General features: G+C 41.0%; 1 protein-coding gene across 9 annotated transcripts in view; it reads right to left on the bottom strand.

Annotated features, from left to right (window-relative positions):
* Window positions 1-16,776, bottom strand: part of FSTL4 (follistatin like 4) — a 243,570-nt gene that overhangs the window by 29,164 nt on the left and 197,630 nt on the right. For all 9 annotated transcript variants that reach the window (XM_074604096.1, XM_074604093.1, XM_074604095.1 and 6 more), the window contains 2 exons: window positions 13,563-13,729; window positions 195-315 (listed from right to left, as the gene is read on the bottom strand). In XM_074604096.1, coding sequence (XP_074460197.1) covers window positions 195-315; window positions 13,563-13,729 — 288 coding nt within the window. The remainder of the gene's footprint in view (window positions 1-194; window positions 316-13,562; window positions 13,730-16,776) is intronic.

The raw sequence follows: 16,776 nt of genomic DNA on the forward strand, positions 1-16,776 counted from the left end.
TACACATCCCCCCTTGGTACCTTTCTTTTTGATTGCCTGTGTGATAGCACGAGTGAGCAAACCCCGAGCTGCATTCGCTCTCGTACACAGGCAATTTGGTGCGTGGCTTTTCACGTCTCTGTATGCATGAGATTAACACGCAACTTTGCTTACAGGAAGGTTTTCATGGATTGTCATACGTGCCATTTACTAACCATTCACCTGAAGGATGTGGGTCTGATACAGCTCTTCATAGCCGTAGGCATGACAGGTGTAATTGCCCATGTGAATAGTTGTTACCTTGGTGATGTAGAGGGAATCGTCTTCTCCAAAATCCTGTATGTAACAAAAGACAGGAAAGGTGCCTTATTATTTGGTAAAAATATTTTAAACACCACATGAAGGGAGACTACCCGTTCCATGGTCTTGATAGCATCGCAGCTTGGGAACACAGCTTGAATATTGAACAGTAAGTTTTAAAGTTCATAAATCAACACGCAGGGAGAAAATGAGCGGCAATTTAAGAGTAAGGCAAAGTAACTCATCTGAGAACATGAACTTTTGTGCTGGTTGCTAACAAGGTGCTCTTGGAACATACAAAAGATGGCAATTTCCAGCTGTTTAATTTATGGGGGCATTTAGTATCAACCCGTTAACCTCAGATGCATAAAATGCTAACTTCTCGGTGGCTTAAGGTTTCCTTTATCTATGCTGGTTCTTAGAAAATGCACTGTAACCTTGAGACTTGATGAGAAAGAACTGAAACTGTTTGTCACTTATCTCAGACAATATACCAGGCAGGAGACAACGAAGATGACAAAAAGCATTTTCTCAAACAAACTTGTTTTGATCTGTAACTGCTTGACAAGCATCTTTCTTTATCCCCTTCATCTTCCTAGATCTGCTCTTGCATTACTTCAATTTTTGATTATAGATGGGGAGAATATGAGTCAGTACAGAGTTTTTGGCACTTGAAGACATTGTACAAGTGCCCTGCTTAGGAATTTATTTCAAATTATAGTTAACAGAATGACAGCACTGATGGGTATACGAAGCAGCTTCTCTTGTTACTCCATTAACGTTCCGACTTCTGCAGCTCCAGAACGTTTGTACTTCTGTGCAAACCCAGAAGGATACATTTAAAAAACACTTCATGAGGTTAAAGAACGATTTATCTTTAATTAGCTACATGTGTGAAGCACGCTAAACTAAACTCTGTAGAATTTCACTGCAAAAGTATGGTAAAATTCAGCTTAGAATCAGGGTGGCATGAACCCAGCACAACTGTGTGAGTGTTGAGGAGTGGTTTTGGTCGTGAAAACCCAAGGGCTCTTTTGGAAACTTCCAATATGTAGGTGGAAAGCCGGCCTGCAGCCAAGGGGAGGCTCCTACACAACGTTGTGCCAGCTGCCACCCTTGTCCAGCACGGCCGCCAGGAGAGAAATCGAAGTGCGGCACTGTAGTGTGGTCAGGAGGTGAGAACTCACAGCCAGCGTCTTCCACCATGACTTGATGGAACCTACCAGGGTGGATGGCATAAAATATGCAGAGCAAATTTGCTCTGTTGGTTGAGAGTCAAGAACTTGGGTCCCAATTTCTTTGTGATGGAGAAAGGGAACCCGTGCACAGGGGTGCTGACGCCGCTCCCTTTCCCTGCTGCACCCATAGCAGGTCAAACACTACAAGGAACCATCCTCATCCATGCCGTTACTGCCAAATCCCCTGCCAGGTGCTCAAAATGACAAGCAAAAGTTGTTTGATCATCATATGGGCTGCTTTCTAAACCAAAACCATTTGAGGCTCCTTATATCTCTCATTTTCTGCCTCTTCAGGGTGCACCTGCTTTACAGTTTGAAGCTCTCCTTTCCAGCCATGACACTGCGAACATTTTTTGAAGGAAGCTGTGATCCTGAGGCAGACTTGCAATGCCAGCTGGCATGCTTAAAGAAAAGTACAAAAGTAGCCCATCTCTTGCAGTATAGGACAGATCTGGTGCTACTTCTGTTGGCTCTTGAATCTTCTCCAGTAAATTCTGTCTGGCACGAGAGAAACATCTTCATGTCTCTCCTCTCAGTGGCAAGCCAGCACTGGCAGAGGGGAAGGGAAGTTTGGGAACGTGCCTGGTTTTTAAACATGTTACAAGGCAGACTGAGAGCAAGCACCGAGAAATACAGAGTTTGCAGGCAGCATAAGAACCCTTCCCAAAGCACAGACCTTGACCTGAGAGGGGACAAACATAACCACCCTGGTTCTGCTGTCTGCTACCCTATGGCACGTGCTGCCCCAACGGGTAAATGTACGGACGGTTATAAAGAATAAATCTATAGAGGTTCCTGAAATTCATTGTCGACATCAAAAGCATCTCAGATATCATTGACACCTTGGGTGTCCAGCAGATTTGGCATCTACACTATGGGATAAGCTGGTTAAACTACCCAATACATTTTTACAAATATCTACTCAAAAAATCCCATTTCAAGCATTTGTCTGTTTTCTGTTCAGTTAGATCTTTCCTGCCGGAAAGCAAAGATGCATGAGTAACTGCAAACAGAAAAGACATCAACCCTGTTCAAATGATATCTGCATGAGATAGAGAAAAAGCTTGCAGTGGAGGGCACTTAATATCAGTTTTTAAAGTTAATCCCAAAGCAACTCAAATTGAGTTTAGATCAATAAAAGCAGGATGGCTACTTTTATGAAATGATTTATAAGGAGTGTGGAAAAACAGGACAATAAAACCTTTTCTGGTTTAAGTATGTTGCTTCCTTTAAGATATCTCAGAAAAATGTTATGAATGCTTGGTTTGTGCTCTGTAATTGTCTTTTTATGGACGATCTGTTTTTTCCAATGCATACAAATGTATTAATATAAGTAAAGACCCTTGCAAAAACAAACTGATGCAAGATTATAGTATTATTCTCTTCCTCTCCAAATGCATTTTTCTTGTAAAGAGAAGCCTATATCGGTAAAAGCATGGTTTATGACTTTTAAAAACTATTTTCTGACTTCTAGCACTTAAAGAAGGTTATCAAATATGATTTAGCTTAACGCCGTATCATTTATGTCAGGCACAGAAGGAAATTATCTGCCCTGTATTAGAACTTGCACACACAGAGTCAATTCACAGAAGAGTACAACATTATTAAGAATGACCAATATTAGATGTGGGAAGAAAAAAGTGAGTATGAAATTTAGGTTCAATACTGAACCTTTTGTTGCTACAAAAATAATAGTGAATTCTCTAACAAATTAATGACTCTTTCCGTGTGTTTATTTATTGCAGCTCATGGTTTCTCCTTATGTTTTCCTGTGGATATAATTAGTACATTAGGATTTCACAGTTACATTTTATATATATGCATGCATTCTTATGCACAGGCACTTTCTGTGTATATTTTATAAGGGTATATTTGGAAGTACTGTAAAAACCTAAGCCCTAGAGCATTAGGAAATGATAAGTCTTTGATTCCTTAACAGCCTCTAACTCCATGTCTTACACTCAGCCCAGCCAGGAGTCCCGCAGCAGTGGGCAGCCCCGGTATCTGGGCTATTTCATAGAATCGGTTTGGTTGGAAGAGACCTTTAACATCACCGAGTCTAACCATTAACCTAACACTGACAAAAACAGCACTAAAAGCCATGTCCCTCAGCTCCACGTCTGCCTGTCTTTTAAATGCCTCCAGGGATGGTGACTCAGCCACATCCCTGGGCAGCCTGTTCCAATGTTTGATAACCCTTTTGGTGAAGAAATTTTTCCTAATACTCAATCTAAACCCCCCCCTGGTGCAACTGGAGGCTGGTTCCTCTTGTCCTATTGCCTGTTCCTTGGAAGAAGAGACCGACCCCCACCTCACTGAACCTCCTTTCCCCCACCCCTCCATACCGCTCTGCCACTGGGAGCTTTTAGGAGCTGCTCAGGTCCATCTCTTGCCACTGCATTAACCGGGATGCCAGTTAATGCTGACAGAGAGCTCAGCTGCTGGTTTGGTTTGCTGGTCCTCGACAGGGTGCAGCACCGTAGCGCTGCGTACAATTTTAACAAGCTGAGTTGGAACTGCAGGCCAATAAGGACCTCCTTGCCCCTCAAAAACGCCTATCAGGCAAGTGGGGAGCTCTTTGAATAAAAGCTCTCAGAAACTGTTTGGCACAAAACGTATTTATGGAGGTCAGAACCTGAGCTCCATCCTTCCATCCAAACACACATGCATAAGCTTGCTGGGAGAACTGGCAGGGGAGAGGATGGGGTGGGCAGAGGGAACGGGAAGAATTCACGCTGGAAAAAGGCAGAGGAAACGTTTCATGTGCTTTGACGTCTTTCAGATGGCTTTTGCTTGCAAAGCCAGGTTTCCAAGTCACCAGGAGCCTGAAAGCAGTCAAAGGGAACCATAAACACCTATAAGAATGATGTAACTTAATTCTTTTCTCCCTAAAAGTATCCCACCTTTAAAGCAGAGTATCTCAGGGCTGTCCAGGAGCTGCAGCGAGTGCTGCGTCGCCCCAGAGCTGGGACTGCCCACTCCTAACCCCAGCAATGCCCGACACGGACTGAAAAGGCATTTTTATGTATCATCCCATGAAAAAGGATAGACAAGCAGGAGAAAGGCAAAAAAGTAACTCCTGGGACATAGTTTTCCTCCTTGACCAGGGAAGGTGAATTTTCTTGTGAAGAGGAAGAAACAGAGGTGATGAAAATGTCTGAACAAAAGGCAGAAACCATTCTAACCCCACAAAGTGATGAGCCTTGCATCAAAGCGGCCAGATAAGGATACGGTGTTCATCACCTCTATTTTATGAATTTCATTACAAAACAATCTTACAGGTTCTGGTAAAAAAAAAAAAAAAAATTCAGGAAGCTATGCTTCTAATTTCTCATAATTGATAAGGTCGACTAGTGGCAGATGATAAATTGACTTTTCCGGCAGTTTGTCTCATGTTTTCTCTCCCTTTTTCAAATAAAAAGTTCTCTGCCCTTCGTGAGCTTCTTTTATGTCTTGCAGTTACCCTTCAAATAAAGGATTGATTAAGTTTTAACTTCTCAAGATTAAAAAAATGCACCACCCTGCATTTTAAATTGACAACAGCTCAGTAATCTAAAAAATAAAATAAAAAAGTTACTACTGCACTCAGTCAATTCCAAAAAATAACAAAGCAGATCCTAGAAAATGGATATGTACTTTTTTTTGTATTGTATTTCCTTTCCATCACTACTGATTACCCAAGGCATCGGTCTCTCCAAACAGAGGATTTTTCATATTTATTTATCCCATTCCTCCCTTCTAATGCATTCCCTGCTCATGCAATCTGCCACGGCTTGGAGACACCGCGCTTAGAAATGTGTAAAACATTGCATATTGCTTGTAAATCTTGTTCCCATTCTGTCTCAAGTGAAATCCAATATGTGACTGTAACGCCACAAATCTCCTGCTCTGACCCCCAGGGACGCAGCCAGCGTCCCCTTAACCCACGTTAAGCCGGGGCGACGCCGCAGGGTGCGGGGGCACCGGCCGCCCGCTTTTTTTACCCCTTTCAGATGCTTCTTCATGAAACTTTCTAACACATCCTGGGGTTGTTCCAGAACAGAAACATATTTAAGACCCGCTAAATTTTTGTCTAGATTTTGTTTGCCAGGAAGTTTGAAGGGGAATTAGGAAAGAGTAGGTTCAGGCTTATTATTTTTTAGGATAGCTTGCAGTTACTTGAGAAAAAAAAAAACCCTTGCTGTATAGCTATAAATAGGAAGAAGAATCGGAAAAACAAGTCCCAGTGACACAAAACCAGACGATCTCCCCCTCTCTCCAGCTATCGGCAAATGCAGGCACACACCACGCCGCAGTACAGGACGGTGGGGTACACACTCCCCGGGCGGCCCATCCGACTTTAAACCTACACAGTGATTTTAAACGACCTCAGTTAGATACTGAATGCTCCTAATACACACTGGGGTGAGTCCCAACGATGGTCGATACCCCCTCACCATGCTGACTGAAAATTGTTCATAGCAGAAGTAATGACAGAGGGAACGGACCTCCCCCAGTGGTTTCTTCTCTTAGAAACCGGTTGCTGTGATTTCTTTCTAAATAATAATAATAATAATAATAATAATAATAATAATAATAATAATAATAATAATAATAATAATAATAATAATAATAATAATAATAATTCACTTCCCTTTTAAACCCTTCCCTTTCAGCCCTTTCTGCCAAGCCCAGGGAAGCTGGGAGCCTTCCCCATGTGGTTTCAGCGCCCACTGACAAAGCCACTCCCGGCACTGGGGCTAGCTGGTGTCACTGGTTTTCCACTAGACGAAGAGAAACGCCATCACAATTTCATAGTAACCAGCAGGCAACGAAAATGTATGAACTAGTTCATGCTAAAAAAGCTTGCCTGATCCTCAGAGTCCCAGAAACCTCTCTCTGATGATGTTTACGGGATCTTAAAACAAAATGTACCCAAGCGTTTAATGAGATTATTATTATGCAAAATCTACAACAATGGCTATCACTTTGAAAATGATTTCTCCTCACTAATCAAATGTCTCTGATCTTTTTTACAATAGATTCATGAGTGATTCATATAAAAATAATAAAAACTAAATTAGTCATGGGCTCTTAAATCACTTTCTTTGGTGCTTTTAATAATTCATTTCCAGAGACAAGCTGAGAACTTATGCTTCATTAATGTTATTTGTTCTTGGTTTTACACATGCTATCACTTTAGTAATTTACATGGAGAAAAATTCAGCCTTAAGCAAATGCCAGAAAACTATTGCAAACACAGTCTGATGGGGTATTAATTTATCTTTTCTTGTCTTTCTGCTCAAAGAATTTAGCACAACTTAAGACTTTGCTGGTGAGCCAAAAAAGTTCTTGACTTGAACATATGGAAATGAACTTTTTAGATAGTTGTGCAATTATAATACAGATAAAAATGGATGACTTTTACATCCTGAGAAACTCAGAGACAATACAACAAGGAAAATCAATGGTAGGTCATCCTGCTAGAGCTGTTGGAGGGGAGGAATCAGCATACCAGGGATTTAGTAAAATGGTTCTATATAATTGGATCTACTGGATTTTTCAGAAAAATGCAAAGACTGAACAGGTAAAGTACCAATCCTGGGAGGAAATTATATTCATAAACTCCAACTTTCTCCCTACAGTACAGAGGCAGATAACCGGGATTCGTGGATTTTGGTCTGTAATTCAATTATCATTTCCAACAGTCACAGCACATATGGGAGAGTACAACTGATTTCAGAGAGTCCTAATTCATCTGATTCTCAAATTTTTTTTCTAATGCAATTTTTTAAGCATGCCAAGTCTAGTTACCTTAATAATTCACAGCAGACGGGCTCACTCCTTTCTCCTTGCTCATTTTTAGAAGATTCACACTGTATTTCTAATTCTGCTTTTCTGTTATAACACCCAGACAGAGTGCATGCAATTCATCTACAGGGAGGTATACATCTCCAGAAAATGCAAGCAAAACAAAACCACCCCAGGCTGCTAAGAGTAACATCTTCTTCCCCCAAACCAGGATGTTTAGGAAGGTAAAGCCTTAAACTCCACCCGATATTCAGGGCCAGATGAACAACTCTATTGTCTCCATGAAGGTATTTCTGCATTTGCAATAATCACCCACAAACTTTGGTCTGTGACCCAAAAATGAGCTATTACACTGAAGGCACAAGTGGATACAAGTTCTGTGATCTTCATTATGGCAAAGTGAGAGATTACATACATATATTCTGAAAATATTGTATGCGTTAATTTTTCACTTAACCTCTATTTTAGAGCCTGCAAAGACCTAAGATACTCTAAGCACCATGCAATTTCTCAAACTTTGATTTGAAAGAGAAAAAACTTGGCTTTAAACACATAACTTCCTGTAATTTACTCCTATCGCTGTATTACTGCAGCATCTGGGATGACACAGGGTTTGATCATTTTAACAGCCCAATTTCTATTAGCAGGGTATTAAGTGGGGTTATTCACACATGGTCTTTTTATTATTTAACAGTGAAACTACATTAAAAACATCAACAGGAATATATCGCCTTCATACAGCCTGTTTTAATGAGAAATCTAATCCAAGCGACTTGCACTTTAAAGGTTGGCCACTTGCTTTGGGTTTCAAATATTATACATGGAAAGACGGACGTCTAAATGAACGTGCATGAAACGTGTATTCAAGGAAGAGGCTCAGATCTTGTTAGAGCCATGAGATATACAGGGAGGTGAACCTTCCTGGGTGCACAGGTAGATGTGGAATATGAGTAATCGACAATTTAGGAGGTGGTCTGTGCCCCCCAGATTGACTCCTGCCACCTCCACATGCTCTTTGCACCGTGGACCTGGCAGAGGTTTGGTGGACAGAGATGGAGGCAGGCTTGGATTCATCTGAGTAACACACACAGATTTGTATGGGGAGGAGGAAAACCTTTTTGGAGAAGAGAATCCCTCCTTTTCCTCTAAGCCAGGACTTACACCTCCGAGCTCAGCCTCCATATCTCAGGTGCCTCTGGAGTCCTGATGACAGGAACTCCAGCAGCAAAACCCAGACTTTCTTCACATGGCCTTACCAAAGGCAAGAAGGGCTGAAGGTGAGAGGAGAGGTCTCTCCAACCAAGTTTCCTTCCCCTGACAGGAGGCAATGACAGAAGAGACATATGGGAACGCGCTGTTCTGCTCCCATCAGATGCTCCTCAGCCATTTCCCGAACCAGAGACTTTGCCCTCATGCTGAACAGCTTCTCCCCTCAACCCTGGACTTGTCTGATCTTCAACCCACCTGCCTTTCAGCCTGCGTGACATCTCAACGCTACAATACAAAACTAAAAACGCATGAAGCTGCTGAAGGGGGTCTTTTGGACAGGAACATTCAAGACTTCTTTGAGAATTTGGCACGTGGACTTCTTACCAGACATTTCTCCAGGTACTTTGTGCAAGATGAGCTGATTGGTACACACAAGTGACAGTAATACACAGATGACATACTGCATTTTGTTAACTCGTGGGAGAACTTTTTAAGGGCAAGTATTGATTTTTCATCAAACAAGGAGACCGACAAGTCATAAAGTAGCTGCAGAGCACTCTCCCTCCCGTGCCTTTAATCCCCTTCTGCATCAGCAGAAATGAAGAAACCTGTAGTTCAATGATGTGTAATGAAAAGCTTATTTTTGAACCAATATCTCACATAGATTTGAGTTAAAGTGTACAGATTAATATGAAATGAATAATGAAAGACACTCATGAATTTATGTCATAGCTACCTGCATTACACTTGGTAATTCACCAAATTCTTATCTACCTGTATTCCATAATATTTGTTTTCTTATGATAATATTCTCTTCTGTGTTGTTTGCGTATGCTTTCACCATGCTGATGGAGGATAAACTTTTGTTTATAAATTTTGTTTATAAATGTACGTATGTTTCTCTGGAGATAATGTCAAAGCACGTGAAACAATATCCTATAAATAGTGTATAAATATATTTGACTCCACGAGGAGTTTATTATATTTTCAAATTGAGGAATGCTTTCATAATCACATATTCGGGAAAACATACTGCTTGTCTAGGGGACAAAAGTCTATTATTTTGAAAGATGACACATTTTAACCACTTCACTATTTGTAGTCAGAAATCAATTTATAGCTATCACAATCTTATCAGTTTCAGCTACATTATAGTTATTTTCTGCATGGGAAAAGTTGATGTGGCTTTTTTTAAAGTATAGCTGCAAAGGGACTTCTAATGGATAAATAATGTGGATACGTAATTTATGGATAAATAATATTTTTATGCTAAAAGGAATCTTAAATGTTTGCAAGAAAAATGGTTTAATTACATGTACCATTAAGATGGCTCTTTTGCAACGGCTATGTGACAACTCATTAACAGAGTTCTTCACGGACAGGACAAGACAAATTATTATGTTGCTTATGAAAGCTTCTGATTAAAAGAGCAATGAAAAGTTATTAATATTTTGTTGCCAATCAAGATATCACATAAAAAAGATTGAAGTAATGCACTTAAACAACCAGGCTTTATAGTAATCTTCAACCTTTCAGTTCTGCACAAATTTAGGGTTATCTAGGTTTTTGTTGACCATATTTGTCACTTCTAGTATTAATCAGGAACACAGTCAATCTTCTCATATCACATTTTTCAAGAACCTGGAGAGAATAAAGCCACGAAGGACTTTTCAGCTGTGCCTCTCCCGTGCTGCTCTCACACCTTGTTGGAAGGATTCTGTTTTTTCCAGAATTGGGCTTCTATTTTCATCTGATTTCCCGAATTAGCATTTAGAAGAGAAAGAATTTAATTGAAATATAATATGAGGATTTGTCCAAGTGTGCGAATATCCTGTAGGTTTGTATGTGATTACCACTGTGCCAGGAGCAGGGAGGATTTTCTTGAAGTTAAAAAGGTACAATTAATCTCCTGTTGCACTTCCAATTAGCCAAATTGCTAACCTTATTGTGAAAAGCAGAAATGCAATCGAGTTTCTGCTTGAGGCATACTAAAAGAAAACTGAAGTAATTTAATTAACTGACTTCAAGTATATTAAGAAGCACACTGCCTTTACTTTCCTGCTGTCAATGCCTTTAAATAGATTATTGTTTAATGTGAGTTTCTGTACCCACAAGAGGCAGAAGCTTTGAACCGGCTGCTGCCACTCACCCTCACCCGTGCCACGATCGTGCATGGCTGCACCTATTTTCACGTTGCAAACCTCAAAGTCAATGTTGAAGCTACTTCCACGCTACACGTCAGTATCAACCCCAAAGACAGGCATGTTCACGCTGCAGATGAACGGGGCTCATCCCCCACCAATCCAGGACTTTTTAAACTTGTGATTAATCTAAATAAAAAGCCTGGATTTATCAGCTGAAGGACCATCTCTTCACCCCTCCTATGAACAAGGGCTTCAGACACGCAGGTGCCTGTCCTCAGTAGCCAGAGAGGGGACACAACTGAGCTCAAGAGTCCTACAGACTGTCCACAGCAGAAGAGGGAAAATAAAAGAAGGTAATCCCCAAATTGTGTCACCTCAAGTAACCAGACCAGAATACAAATGGCAATGATATATATGGAAAATAAAATCATCACAGTTTAATTAAAGATGAAAAAGGTCTGGAGGTGTTTATTAAAGAAAAAAAAGTTGATGTGCACCAGTAGCAGGTGTTATATGATGAGGTGATAGAGGTCATAAACTGACACATGAAACATTAAAATTGAGGCATAAATCCTGTTTTTCCTCCTTGTAAGAATCTCAGAGCTCTTCTTTGATATAATTTTGGGTGATATACTAGTTCAAACAGATCAAAAAGTGATTTTTTTTTTTTTTCTGTGTATTGCAATTTGTCTTGCATGGTACTGTCCTAGGGGGGGTTGAATCATTCAGGAACCGGTCAGCTTATGTGGTAGGATATAACTCGTCCTCTTAACATTTAATAACCAATGAGAATTACTTATAAGTAAACTAGAAATCCACTAGGGCCAGTGCTAAAATAGGGAAGAACTGGCATTTCAGCCTGAAAATTTACTCTTCAAAATTCTATTTAAAATAGTAGGAGTTGCAAATGAAGCCTCAGCGCCACATGCTATCTATTCTTCAAGGATGTGCTTGTAGTCAAATTCCTGGACTGTCATTTTGTGTCCAATTCAGACACATAAACTTCTAATTTTTACAGATTAATGTGATCATAACCAAAATTTCATAAAGGTAAGATAAATAACTGGAATTTTAATTATTTTTGGCCAAAAAGTTCTAACACCGCTCTCGATCCTCCAGAGTGTATGGAAATAAGTTTTCAGACCAGCTGTACCTTGCCTCTAACACCAGCTCAGTCCTGGAACCCAGCAACAAAATTGAGCCTAAAAACACATCGTCTCAGACCTATCTAGTGAATAGAATGGACAAAAGAAAAGGCTCTTCCTAGACTCTGATCACACAAAGCTGCTGAATTTGCTCACTACAGATTAAACTAAGCAGACTGGTAGCGTGTGTAATCTTTACTAAACTTAATCTGTGTCAAGGAATAGATATGTTCTGAAGAATATTTGCACAAGGCAGTACAGGCAGTAAGCTGCCAGGTCAACCACCTGCATGGCTCACCCTGCCACACTCCAACTACAGCAGGGAATGCCTGACTTTCTGCACCGCAGCTTGGCAGGTTTCCATGCATTTTTAGTGCCAGTGACCTGAAGGTCATTATTCTAATCCTGGCACTGACGGATGTCTATAAGAAATATGATCAGGTACACCGGCTTCGGGCTGGCTGTGCAATCCTGAGCATCCTCATTACGGTTCCTGTATGGTCCTGTGCCAATCCTGAGGTGGGAGCTGTGCTGGTTTCATGTTGCATTTCAATGTCATGCTCCAAACGGTGACAAGAAATGCATTTTAAAAGGGTAATACTTGCTTTGATGAAAAAAAAAAAAAAAAAAAAGAATGTTTAGATGGTTATAATTACAAAGGTTGTGCACACAGTAATCACCTATACATAGTGCACACAATTTTTCTGCTAAGGTAGAGTTAACAAATAAAGTCAACATATAACGTACTGAGTTGCAGTGCATGTTTCTGTCCTGTGTGCTGTAATTTTCATGTATTAATGCAGAAGAGTAAAACAAAGATTTTTCACATTTCAGCAATCCTGGATACACAACAATTTAGGGAGTTACAGTATTGACTGTAACAACTCTGAACTGAGTGGTTATCAAATTAACAAGAGCTGAACAAAAATATAAATCAACTCTTGCTGTAGTGTAATTAAAATAAAACCTGATTTACTGTGTACTTTAATGCAAAGAGAAATGAAGTACAGACCATAGTTTTTGTACACTACTTTCCACTCTCTCCGTAATTAAATGTTATTAATAAATGAGTAAGTTTATACCATTATTCAGGTATTGTCTTTACTACAAACTATGACTCGCACATCAGACCAGTACTGTGAATTAAGAGAGATTCATCTTCCTTCTTGCGAGGGTATTGCCACACCCTGCTGAAAAATCCCCTGTTTTAACCCAGTCCTCAGAAATAGCAGATGAGGAGACAAGAATTACCTGAAAGGCAAGTGAAACGGGAGGAACCGAGATAAAAACATATTTGATTTAGATAGAGGAGAGATTTTTATTGCCAACCATAAATGTATTGTTTCATGCTCTTGATGAACCTGTTTCTTTGTAGTGGGAATGAGATCCCTGAGGAGTTAATGGTCTGTAGAGCTGCTAGAGTCCTGGGTTGCCTGGGCTGCTGGCCATGGACCACAGGTTGCACCAAACCACTTGGGCAACAAAGGACGAAGTCGCAGTGCTACGTAAGTGCTGGGTTATTACAGTACTGAGTTTTAATTGCATAATAACACATTCCAAGTACCCCTGCTCTCAGCTGCATATACGTTGTTTTGCTTTTATTCCTGAGACATATTCACATAAAAACGAAATATCGTGCCAGCTTCCAGTTTTCCATAATAATGAGATAAAACTTGTTCCCTTAAAACCATAATCTGTTAAATGAAGTCATATTCAATGCCCTAAAAAGAAAATGACAAGACTAGTTCAGCACTTACATTGATATCCTCCAAGTCAAGGAAGTTGAGGATGACACCGTTGCGTTTCCAGATGATGGGGGGCCGCAGTGCCCCATGGATGCTGCATGTCAGAACAGTGCTCAGGCCAACTGTGATGGTGGTCACGCTGACCTTCTGGTCCTCTGGCAGGCTCAGCCGAACTACCTCTGCAAAAGGCAACACAACAGGAATAATATTGAATACTACGAAGGGAAGCTGTTCCCCTTCTCCCTGCTTTGCCTTCCTTCTTCCCTGCTCCAGGAATAACTTTGAAGGATTTTGGCATGGAGATGGATATCTATGTTGCAAAAAACCCCCGAACAATAAAGCTAAGTAAGAGACATAGCAATTGAATCTGCCCATATCTTACTTCCTGTATCATTTTCCTGAGGCACCTAGCAGTAGTTGTGGCGTTAGGACTCTAGGATGGGACCTCTGGCAAGCCTGGCAGCAATAGTTGTCTACAGAGCAGTCAACAACAGAAGGACGAACAAGGGTTTTCCTGCTTGAGACCGTCTGTGTTTGTTTCTCTAGGGAACTCCTGCCAAGGTCCTTTGAAAAGGCACAGGAATGAGTCAGGTTCTTTCCTTGAAGCAGAATTAAGGCACAAATGTTGTCACTGAAATATAAATAAACCCATTTTTAAATTGCCCAAATATCAGGAAGTTACCGAGCATGAAAACTCCTTTACCAAATGCAGCCACATATGCCATCTAAGATATAGATGTTCTTATATCCAAGGAGTGAGAATATTTCTTATATTTTATTAAATTAAAAAAGTCACTTATTTTTACTTACATGTAGCACACAAAAGAAACACCTGAGGCAGCAAGCCTTACTGAAAACCACACCAACATCCTTCTGAAACCACACCAACGTCACAACATTTCCTTCTGGCCAGTGCTCACAAGATGTGTCTGCTTATTTTACCACGTGTGGCCACACAAATAGGCAAGACATTTGATACCAGAATTACCGTGAGTGCAGATTGTCATTATTAAGCATTTCAGCAGCACTGAGCCAGCAATAGAGCAATCAGGCCACATTGTCAAAGCTGCTGCATTCACAATTTTACCATTCACATGATGGTTTTTGCTTACTCTCCTTCACAGGCTCTGCAATAAGAAAGCCTTGAAACTATATTACATATAAATGCTGAAAACTGGTCTTTCAAGGTAATGGCCCATTGAGATGAACGGGGAATGTTCACAGCACTTTGGTGTTACATTGCTTCAGCCAACTCAGTAACTCGGACTCGGGAATGAATCACGCTTTCCTGGTCACAAGGCCCCTCTTTCCTCATGCCCAACGCCTCCACTGGCATTAACCATGGTAAAACAGGGATCAGAGAGATCAACGCTGCCTCACCCAAAGCCATATGCTTTGGGAAAAAACACTTCAAGCAGTTCCAACACTATAAAATGACATATGGGGTCAGGCTGCTCCCTCCCATCGGCTGGCAAAATTACTCTTCATCCTGCTTGTTTGCTTCTCAACTCTGTCATTAGGACCCGTGCAAGATCTGCCTATCACTTACAGTGTATTTGTGTTGGTAAGATCTAAATGCTACATGCACTTGTATTGTTCTCTACAACTACCTGAAAGGAGGTTGTAGCAAGGTGGGGGTTGGTCTCTTCTCACAAGTAACAGGTGATAGGACAAGAGGAAACAGCCTCAAGTTGCACCAGGGGAGGTTTAGACTGGATATTAGGAAAAAATTCTTCACTGAAAGGGTTATCAAATATTGGAACAGACTGCCCAGGGAAGTGGTTGAGTCACCATCTCTGGAGGCATTTAAAAGACATGTAGATGAGGTCCTGAGGGACATGGGTTACTGGTGGACTTCGCAGTGCTAGGTTATGGTTGGACTCGATGATCTTAAATGTCTCTTCCAATCTAAATGATTCTATGCCTTTCTTTCAGTCCTCTGAAGAAGTGCTGACTTTCAGTGAATCCAAAGACTCGTTTTATCATGTCAGTTCACAGCTTAAGATGTGATTTTGCCTTAAAAGTTAACAGCTTTGGTGGGAAAATCTTGCACTCTTTTATGGGGCTTACATTATGGAAATGCAGGGAATAGAAATAAAAAATCTACTTTTGCAAGCATCATTTTCCATCTCTTCATACCCTCTAATGGAAAAATTGCTTCGACATCTCTTGAGTAGTAAATCTGTTAGATCTGTTCACTAAAATATTCAGTCCATTTCAGTAGCCTTGGGAAGCCTGGAAGGACTCACTCAGGTCTAGCAACTGATTGTGAACACTTAGTACAAAACTTGCTTGTGCAGCAGTACCCAAACAGCTCTGCATCCCTTCTCTTCCTGCTTCTTCCACCTAAGCAAGAAGTTAATTGAATGTGCCACAAATTGTATTCACCACTGTAGATCTGAGGCTGACTTAAGTCTGCAAAGATCAATACAGCATTGCTTTTGCGTCTGAGAGTGGTTAGCCACTCTCCCACTTATTATGCTGTTTTAGAAAGAGCACAAGCTGTTGAAAAGAAATGGTAGCTACAGTTTTGATATATGGTTGATCCAAAATAGGAATGTTTGATCAACTTACTACTGTTATTTGGGTTGCGGTGGCTCCCACAGGCATCGAATGAGAAGAGCGCCTGACACAGACCATCAAGCAGTTTCTGCGCATGAAACCTTAGAATACAAGTGGGGAGATGGAAGTAGATTGGGAAGGAGAACATTACCCACCCAAGGTCACTGAGCAGGTCAGTGGCAAAGCCCGGAATAGATAATCCATCCTTAAACGACGTCGCCCTCGGTACCTGCTGGAGGAAGGAGGTGGGAGCTGCAGCAGTTCAGCACCAGGGACAGCGCCCACGGGGGGGGCCACGCCCCATCCCACCACCCTCATCCCAGCGCCCGAGCGCGTCGTCACTTCCCCCATAAAAGAGAGCTCCTTTTTATGAATAAAATATGCGGACTGCACTTGACAGGATAAAGAACTGATAATTACAATAATTTGTAGCATGGAGTAGGGCTAATGAGGACATCTTTTCTTGAAGAGAAATGAAATAGAGGGTCATTCATTTATGAGAGAATTGTTTTTCCATCTCACTGCTGTTTTCCTTAATTCCCTCTGCTGTTTCTCGCACTGCCTTGAGTTCCCTGGCTCACGCTGGGCTCCCATCAGCTCCCTCTTCAGCAACATTTTTTGAGTGTTTTGTTGCAGTGAAATTTAAGGCTCCCTGCCCATCTTC

Source organism: Larus michahellis, chromosome 11, assembly GCF_964199755.1.
Source record: "Larus michahellis chromosome 11, bLarMic1.1, whole genome shotgun sequence".
In the NCBI taxonomy this organism is placed as follows: Eukaryota; Metazoa; Chordata; class Aves; order Charadriiformes; family Laridae; genus Larus; species Larus michahellis.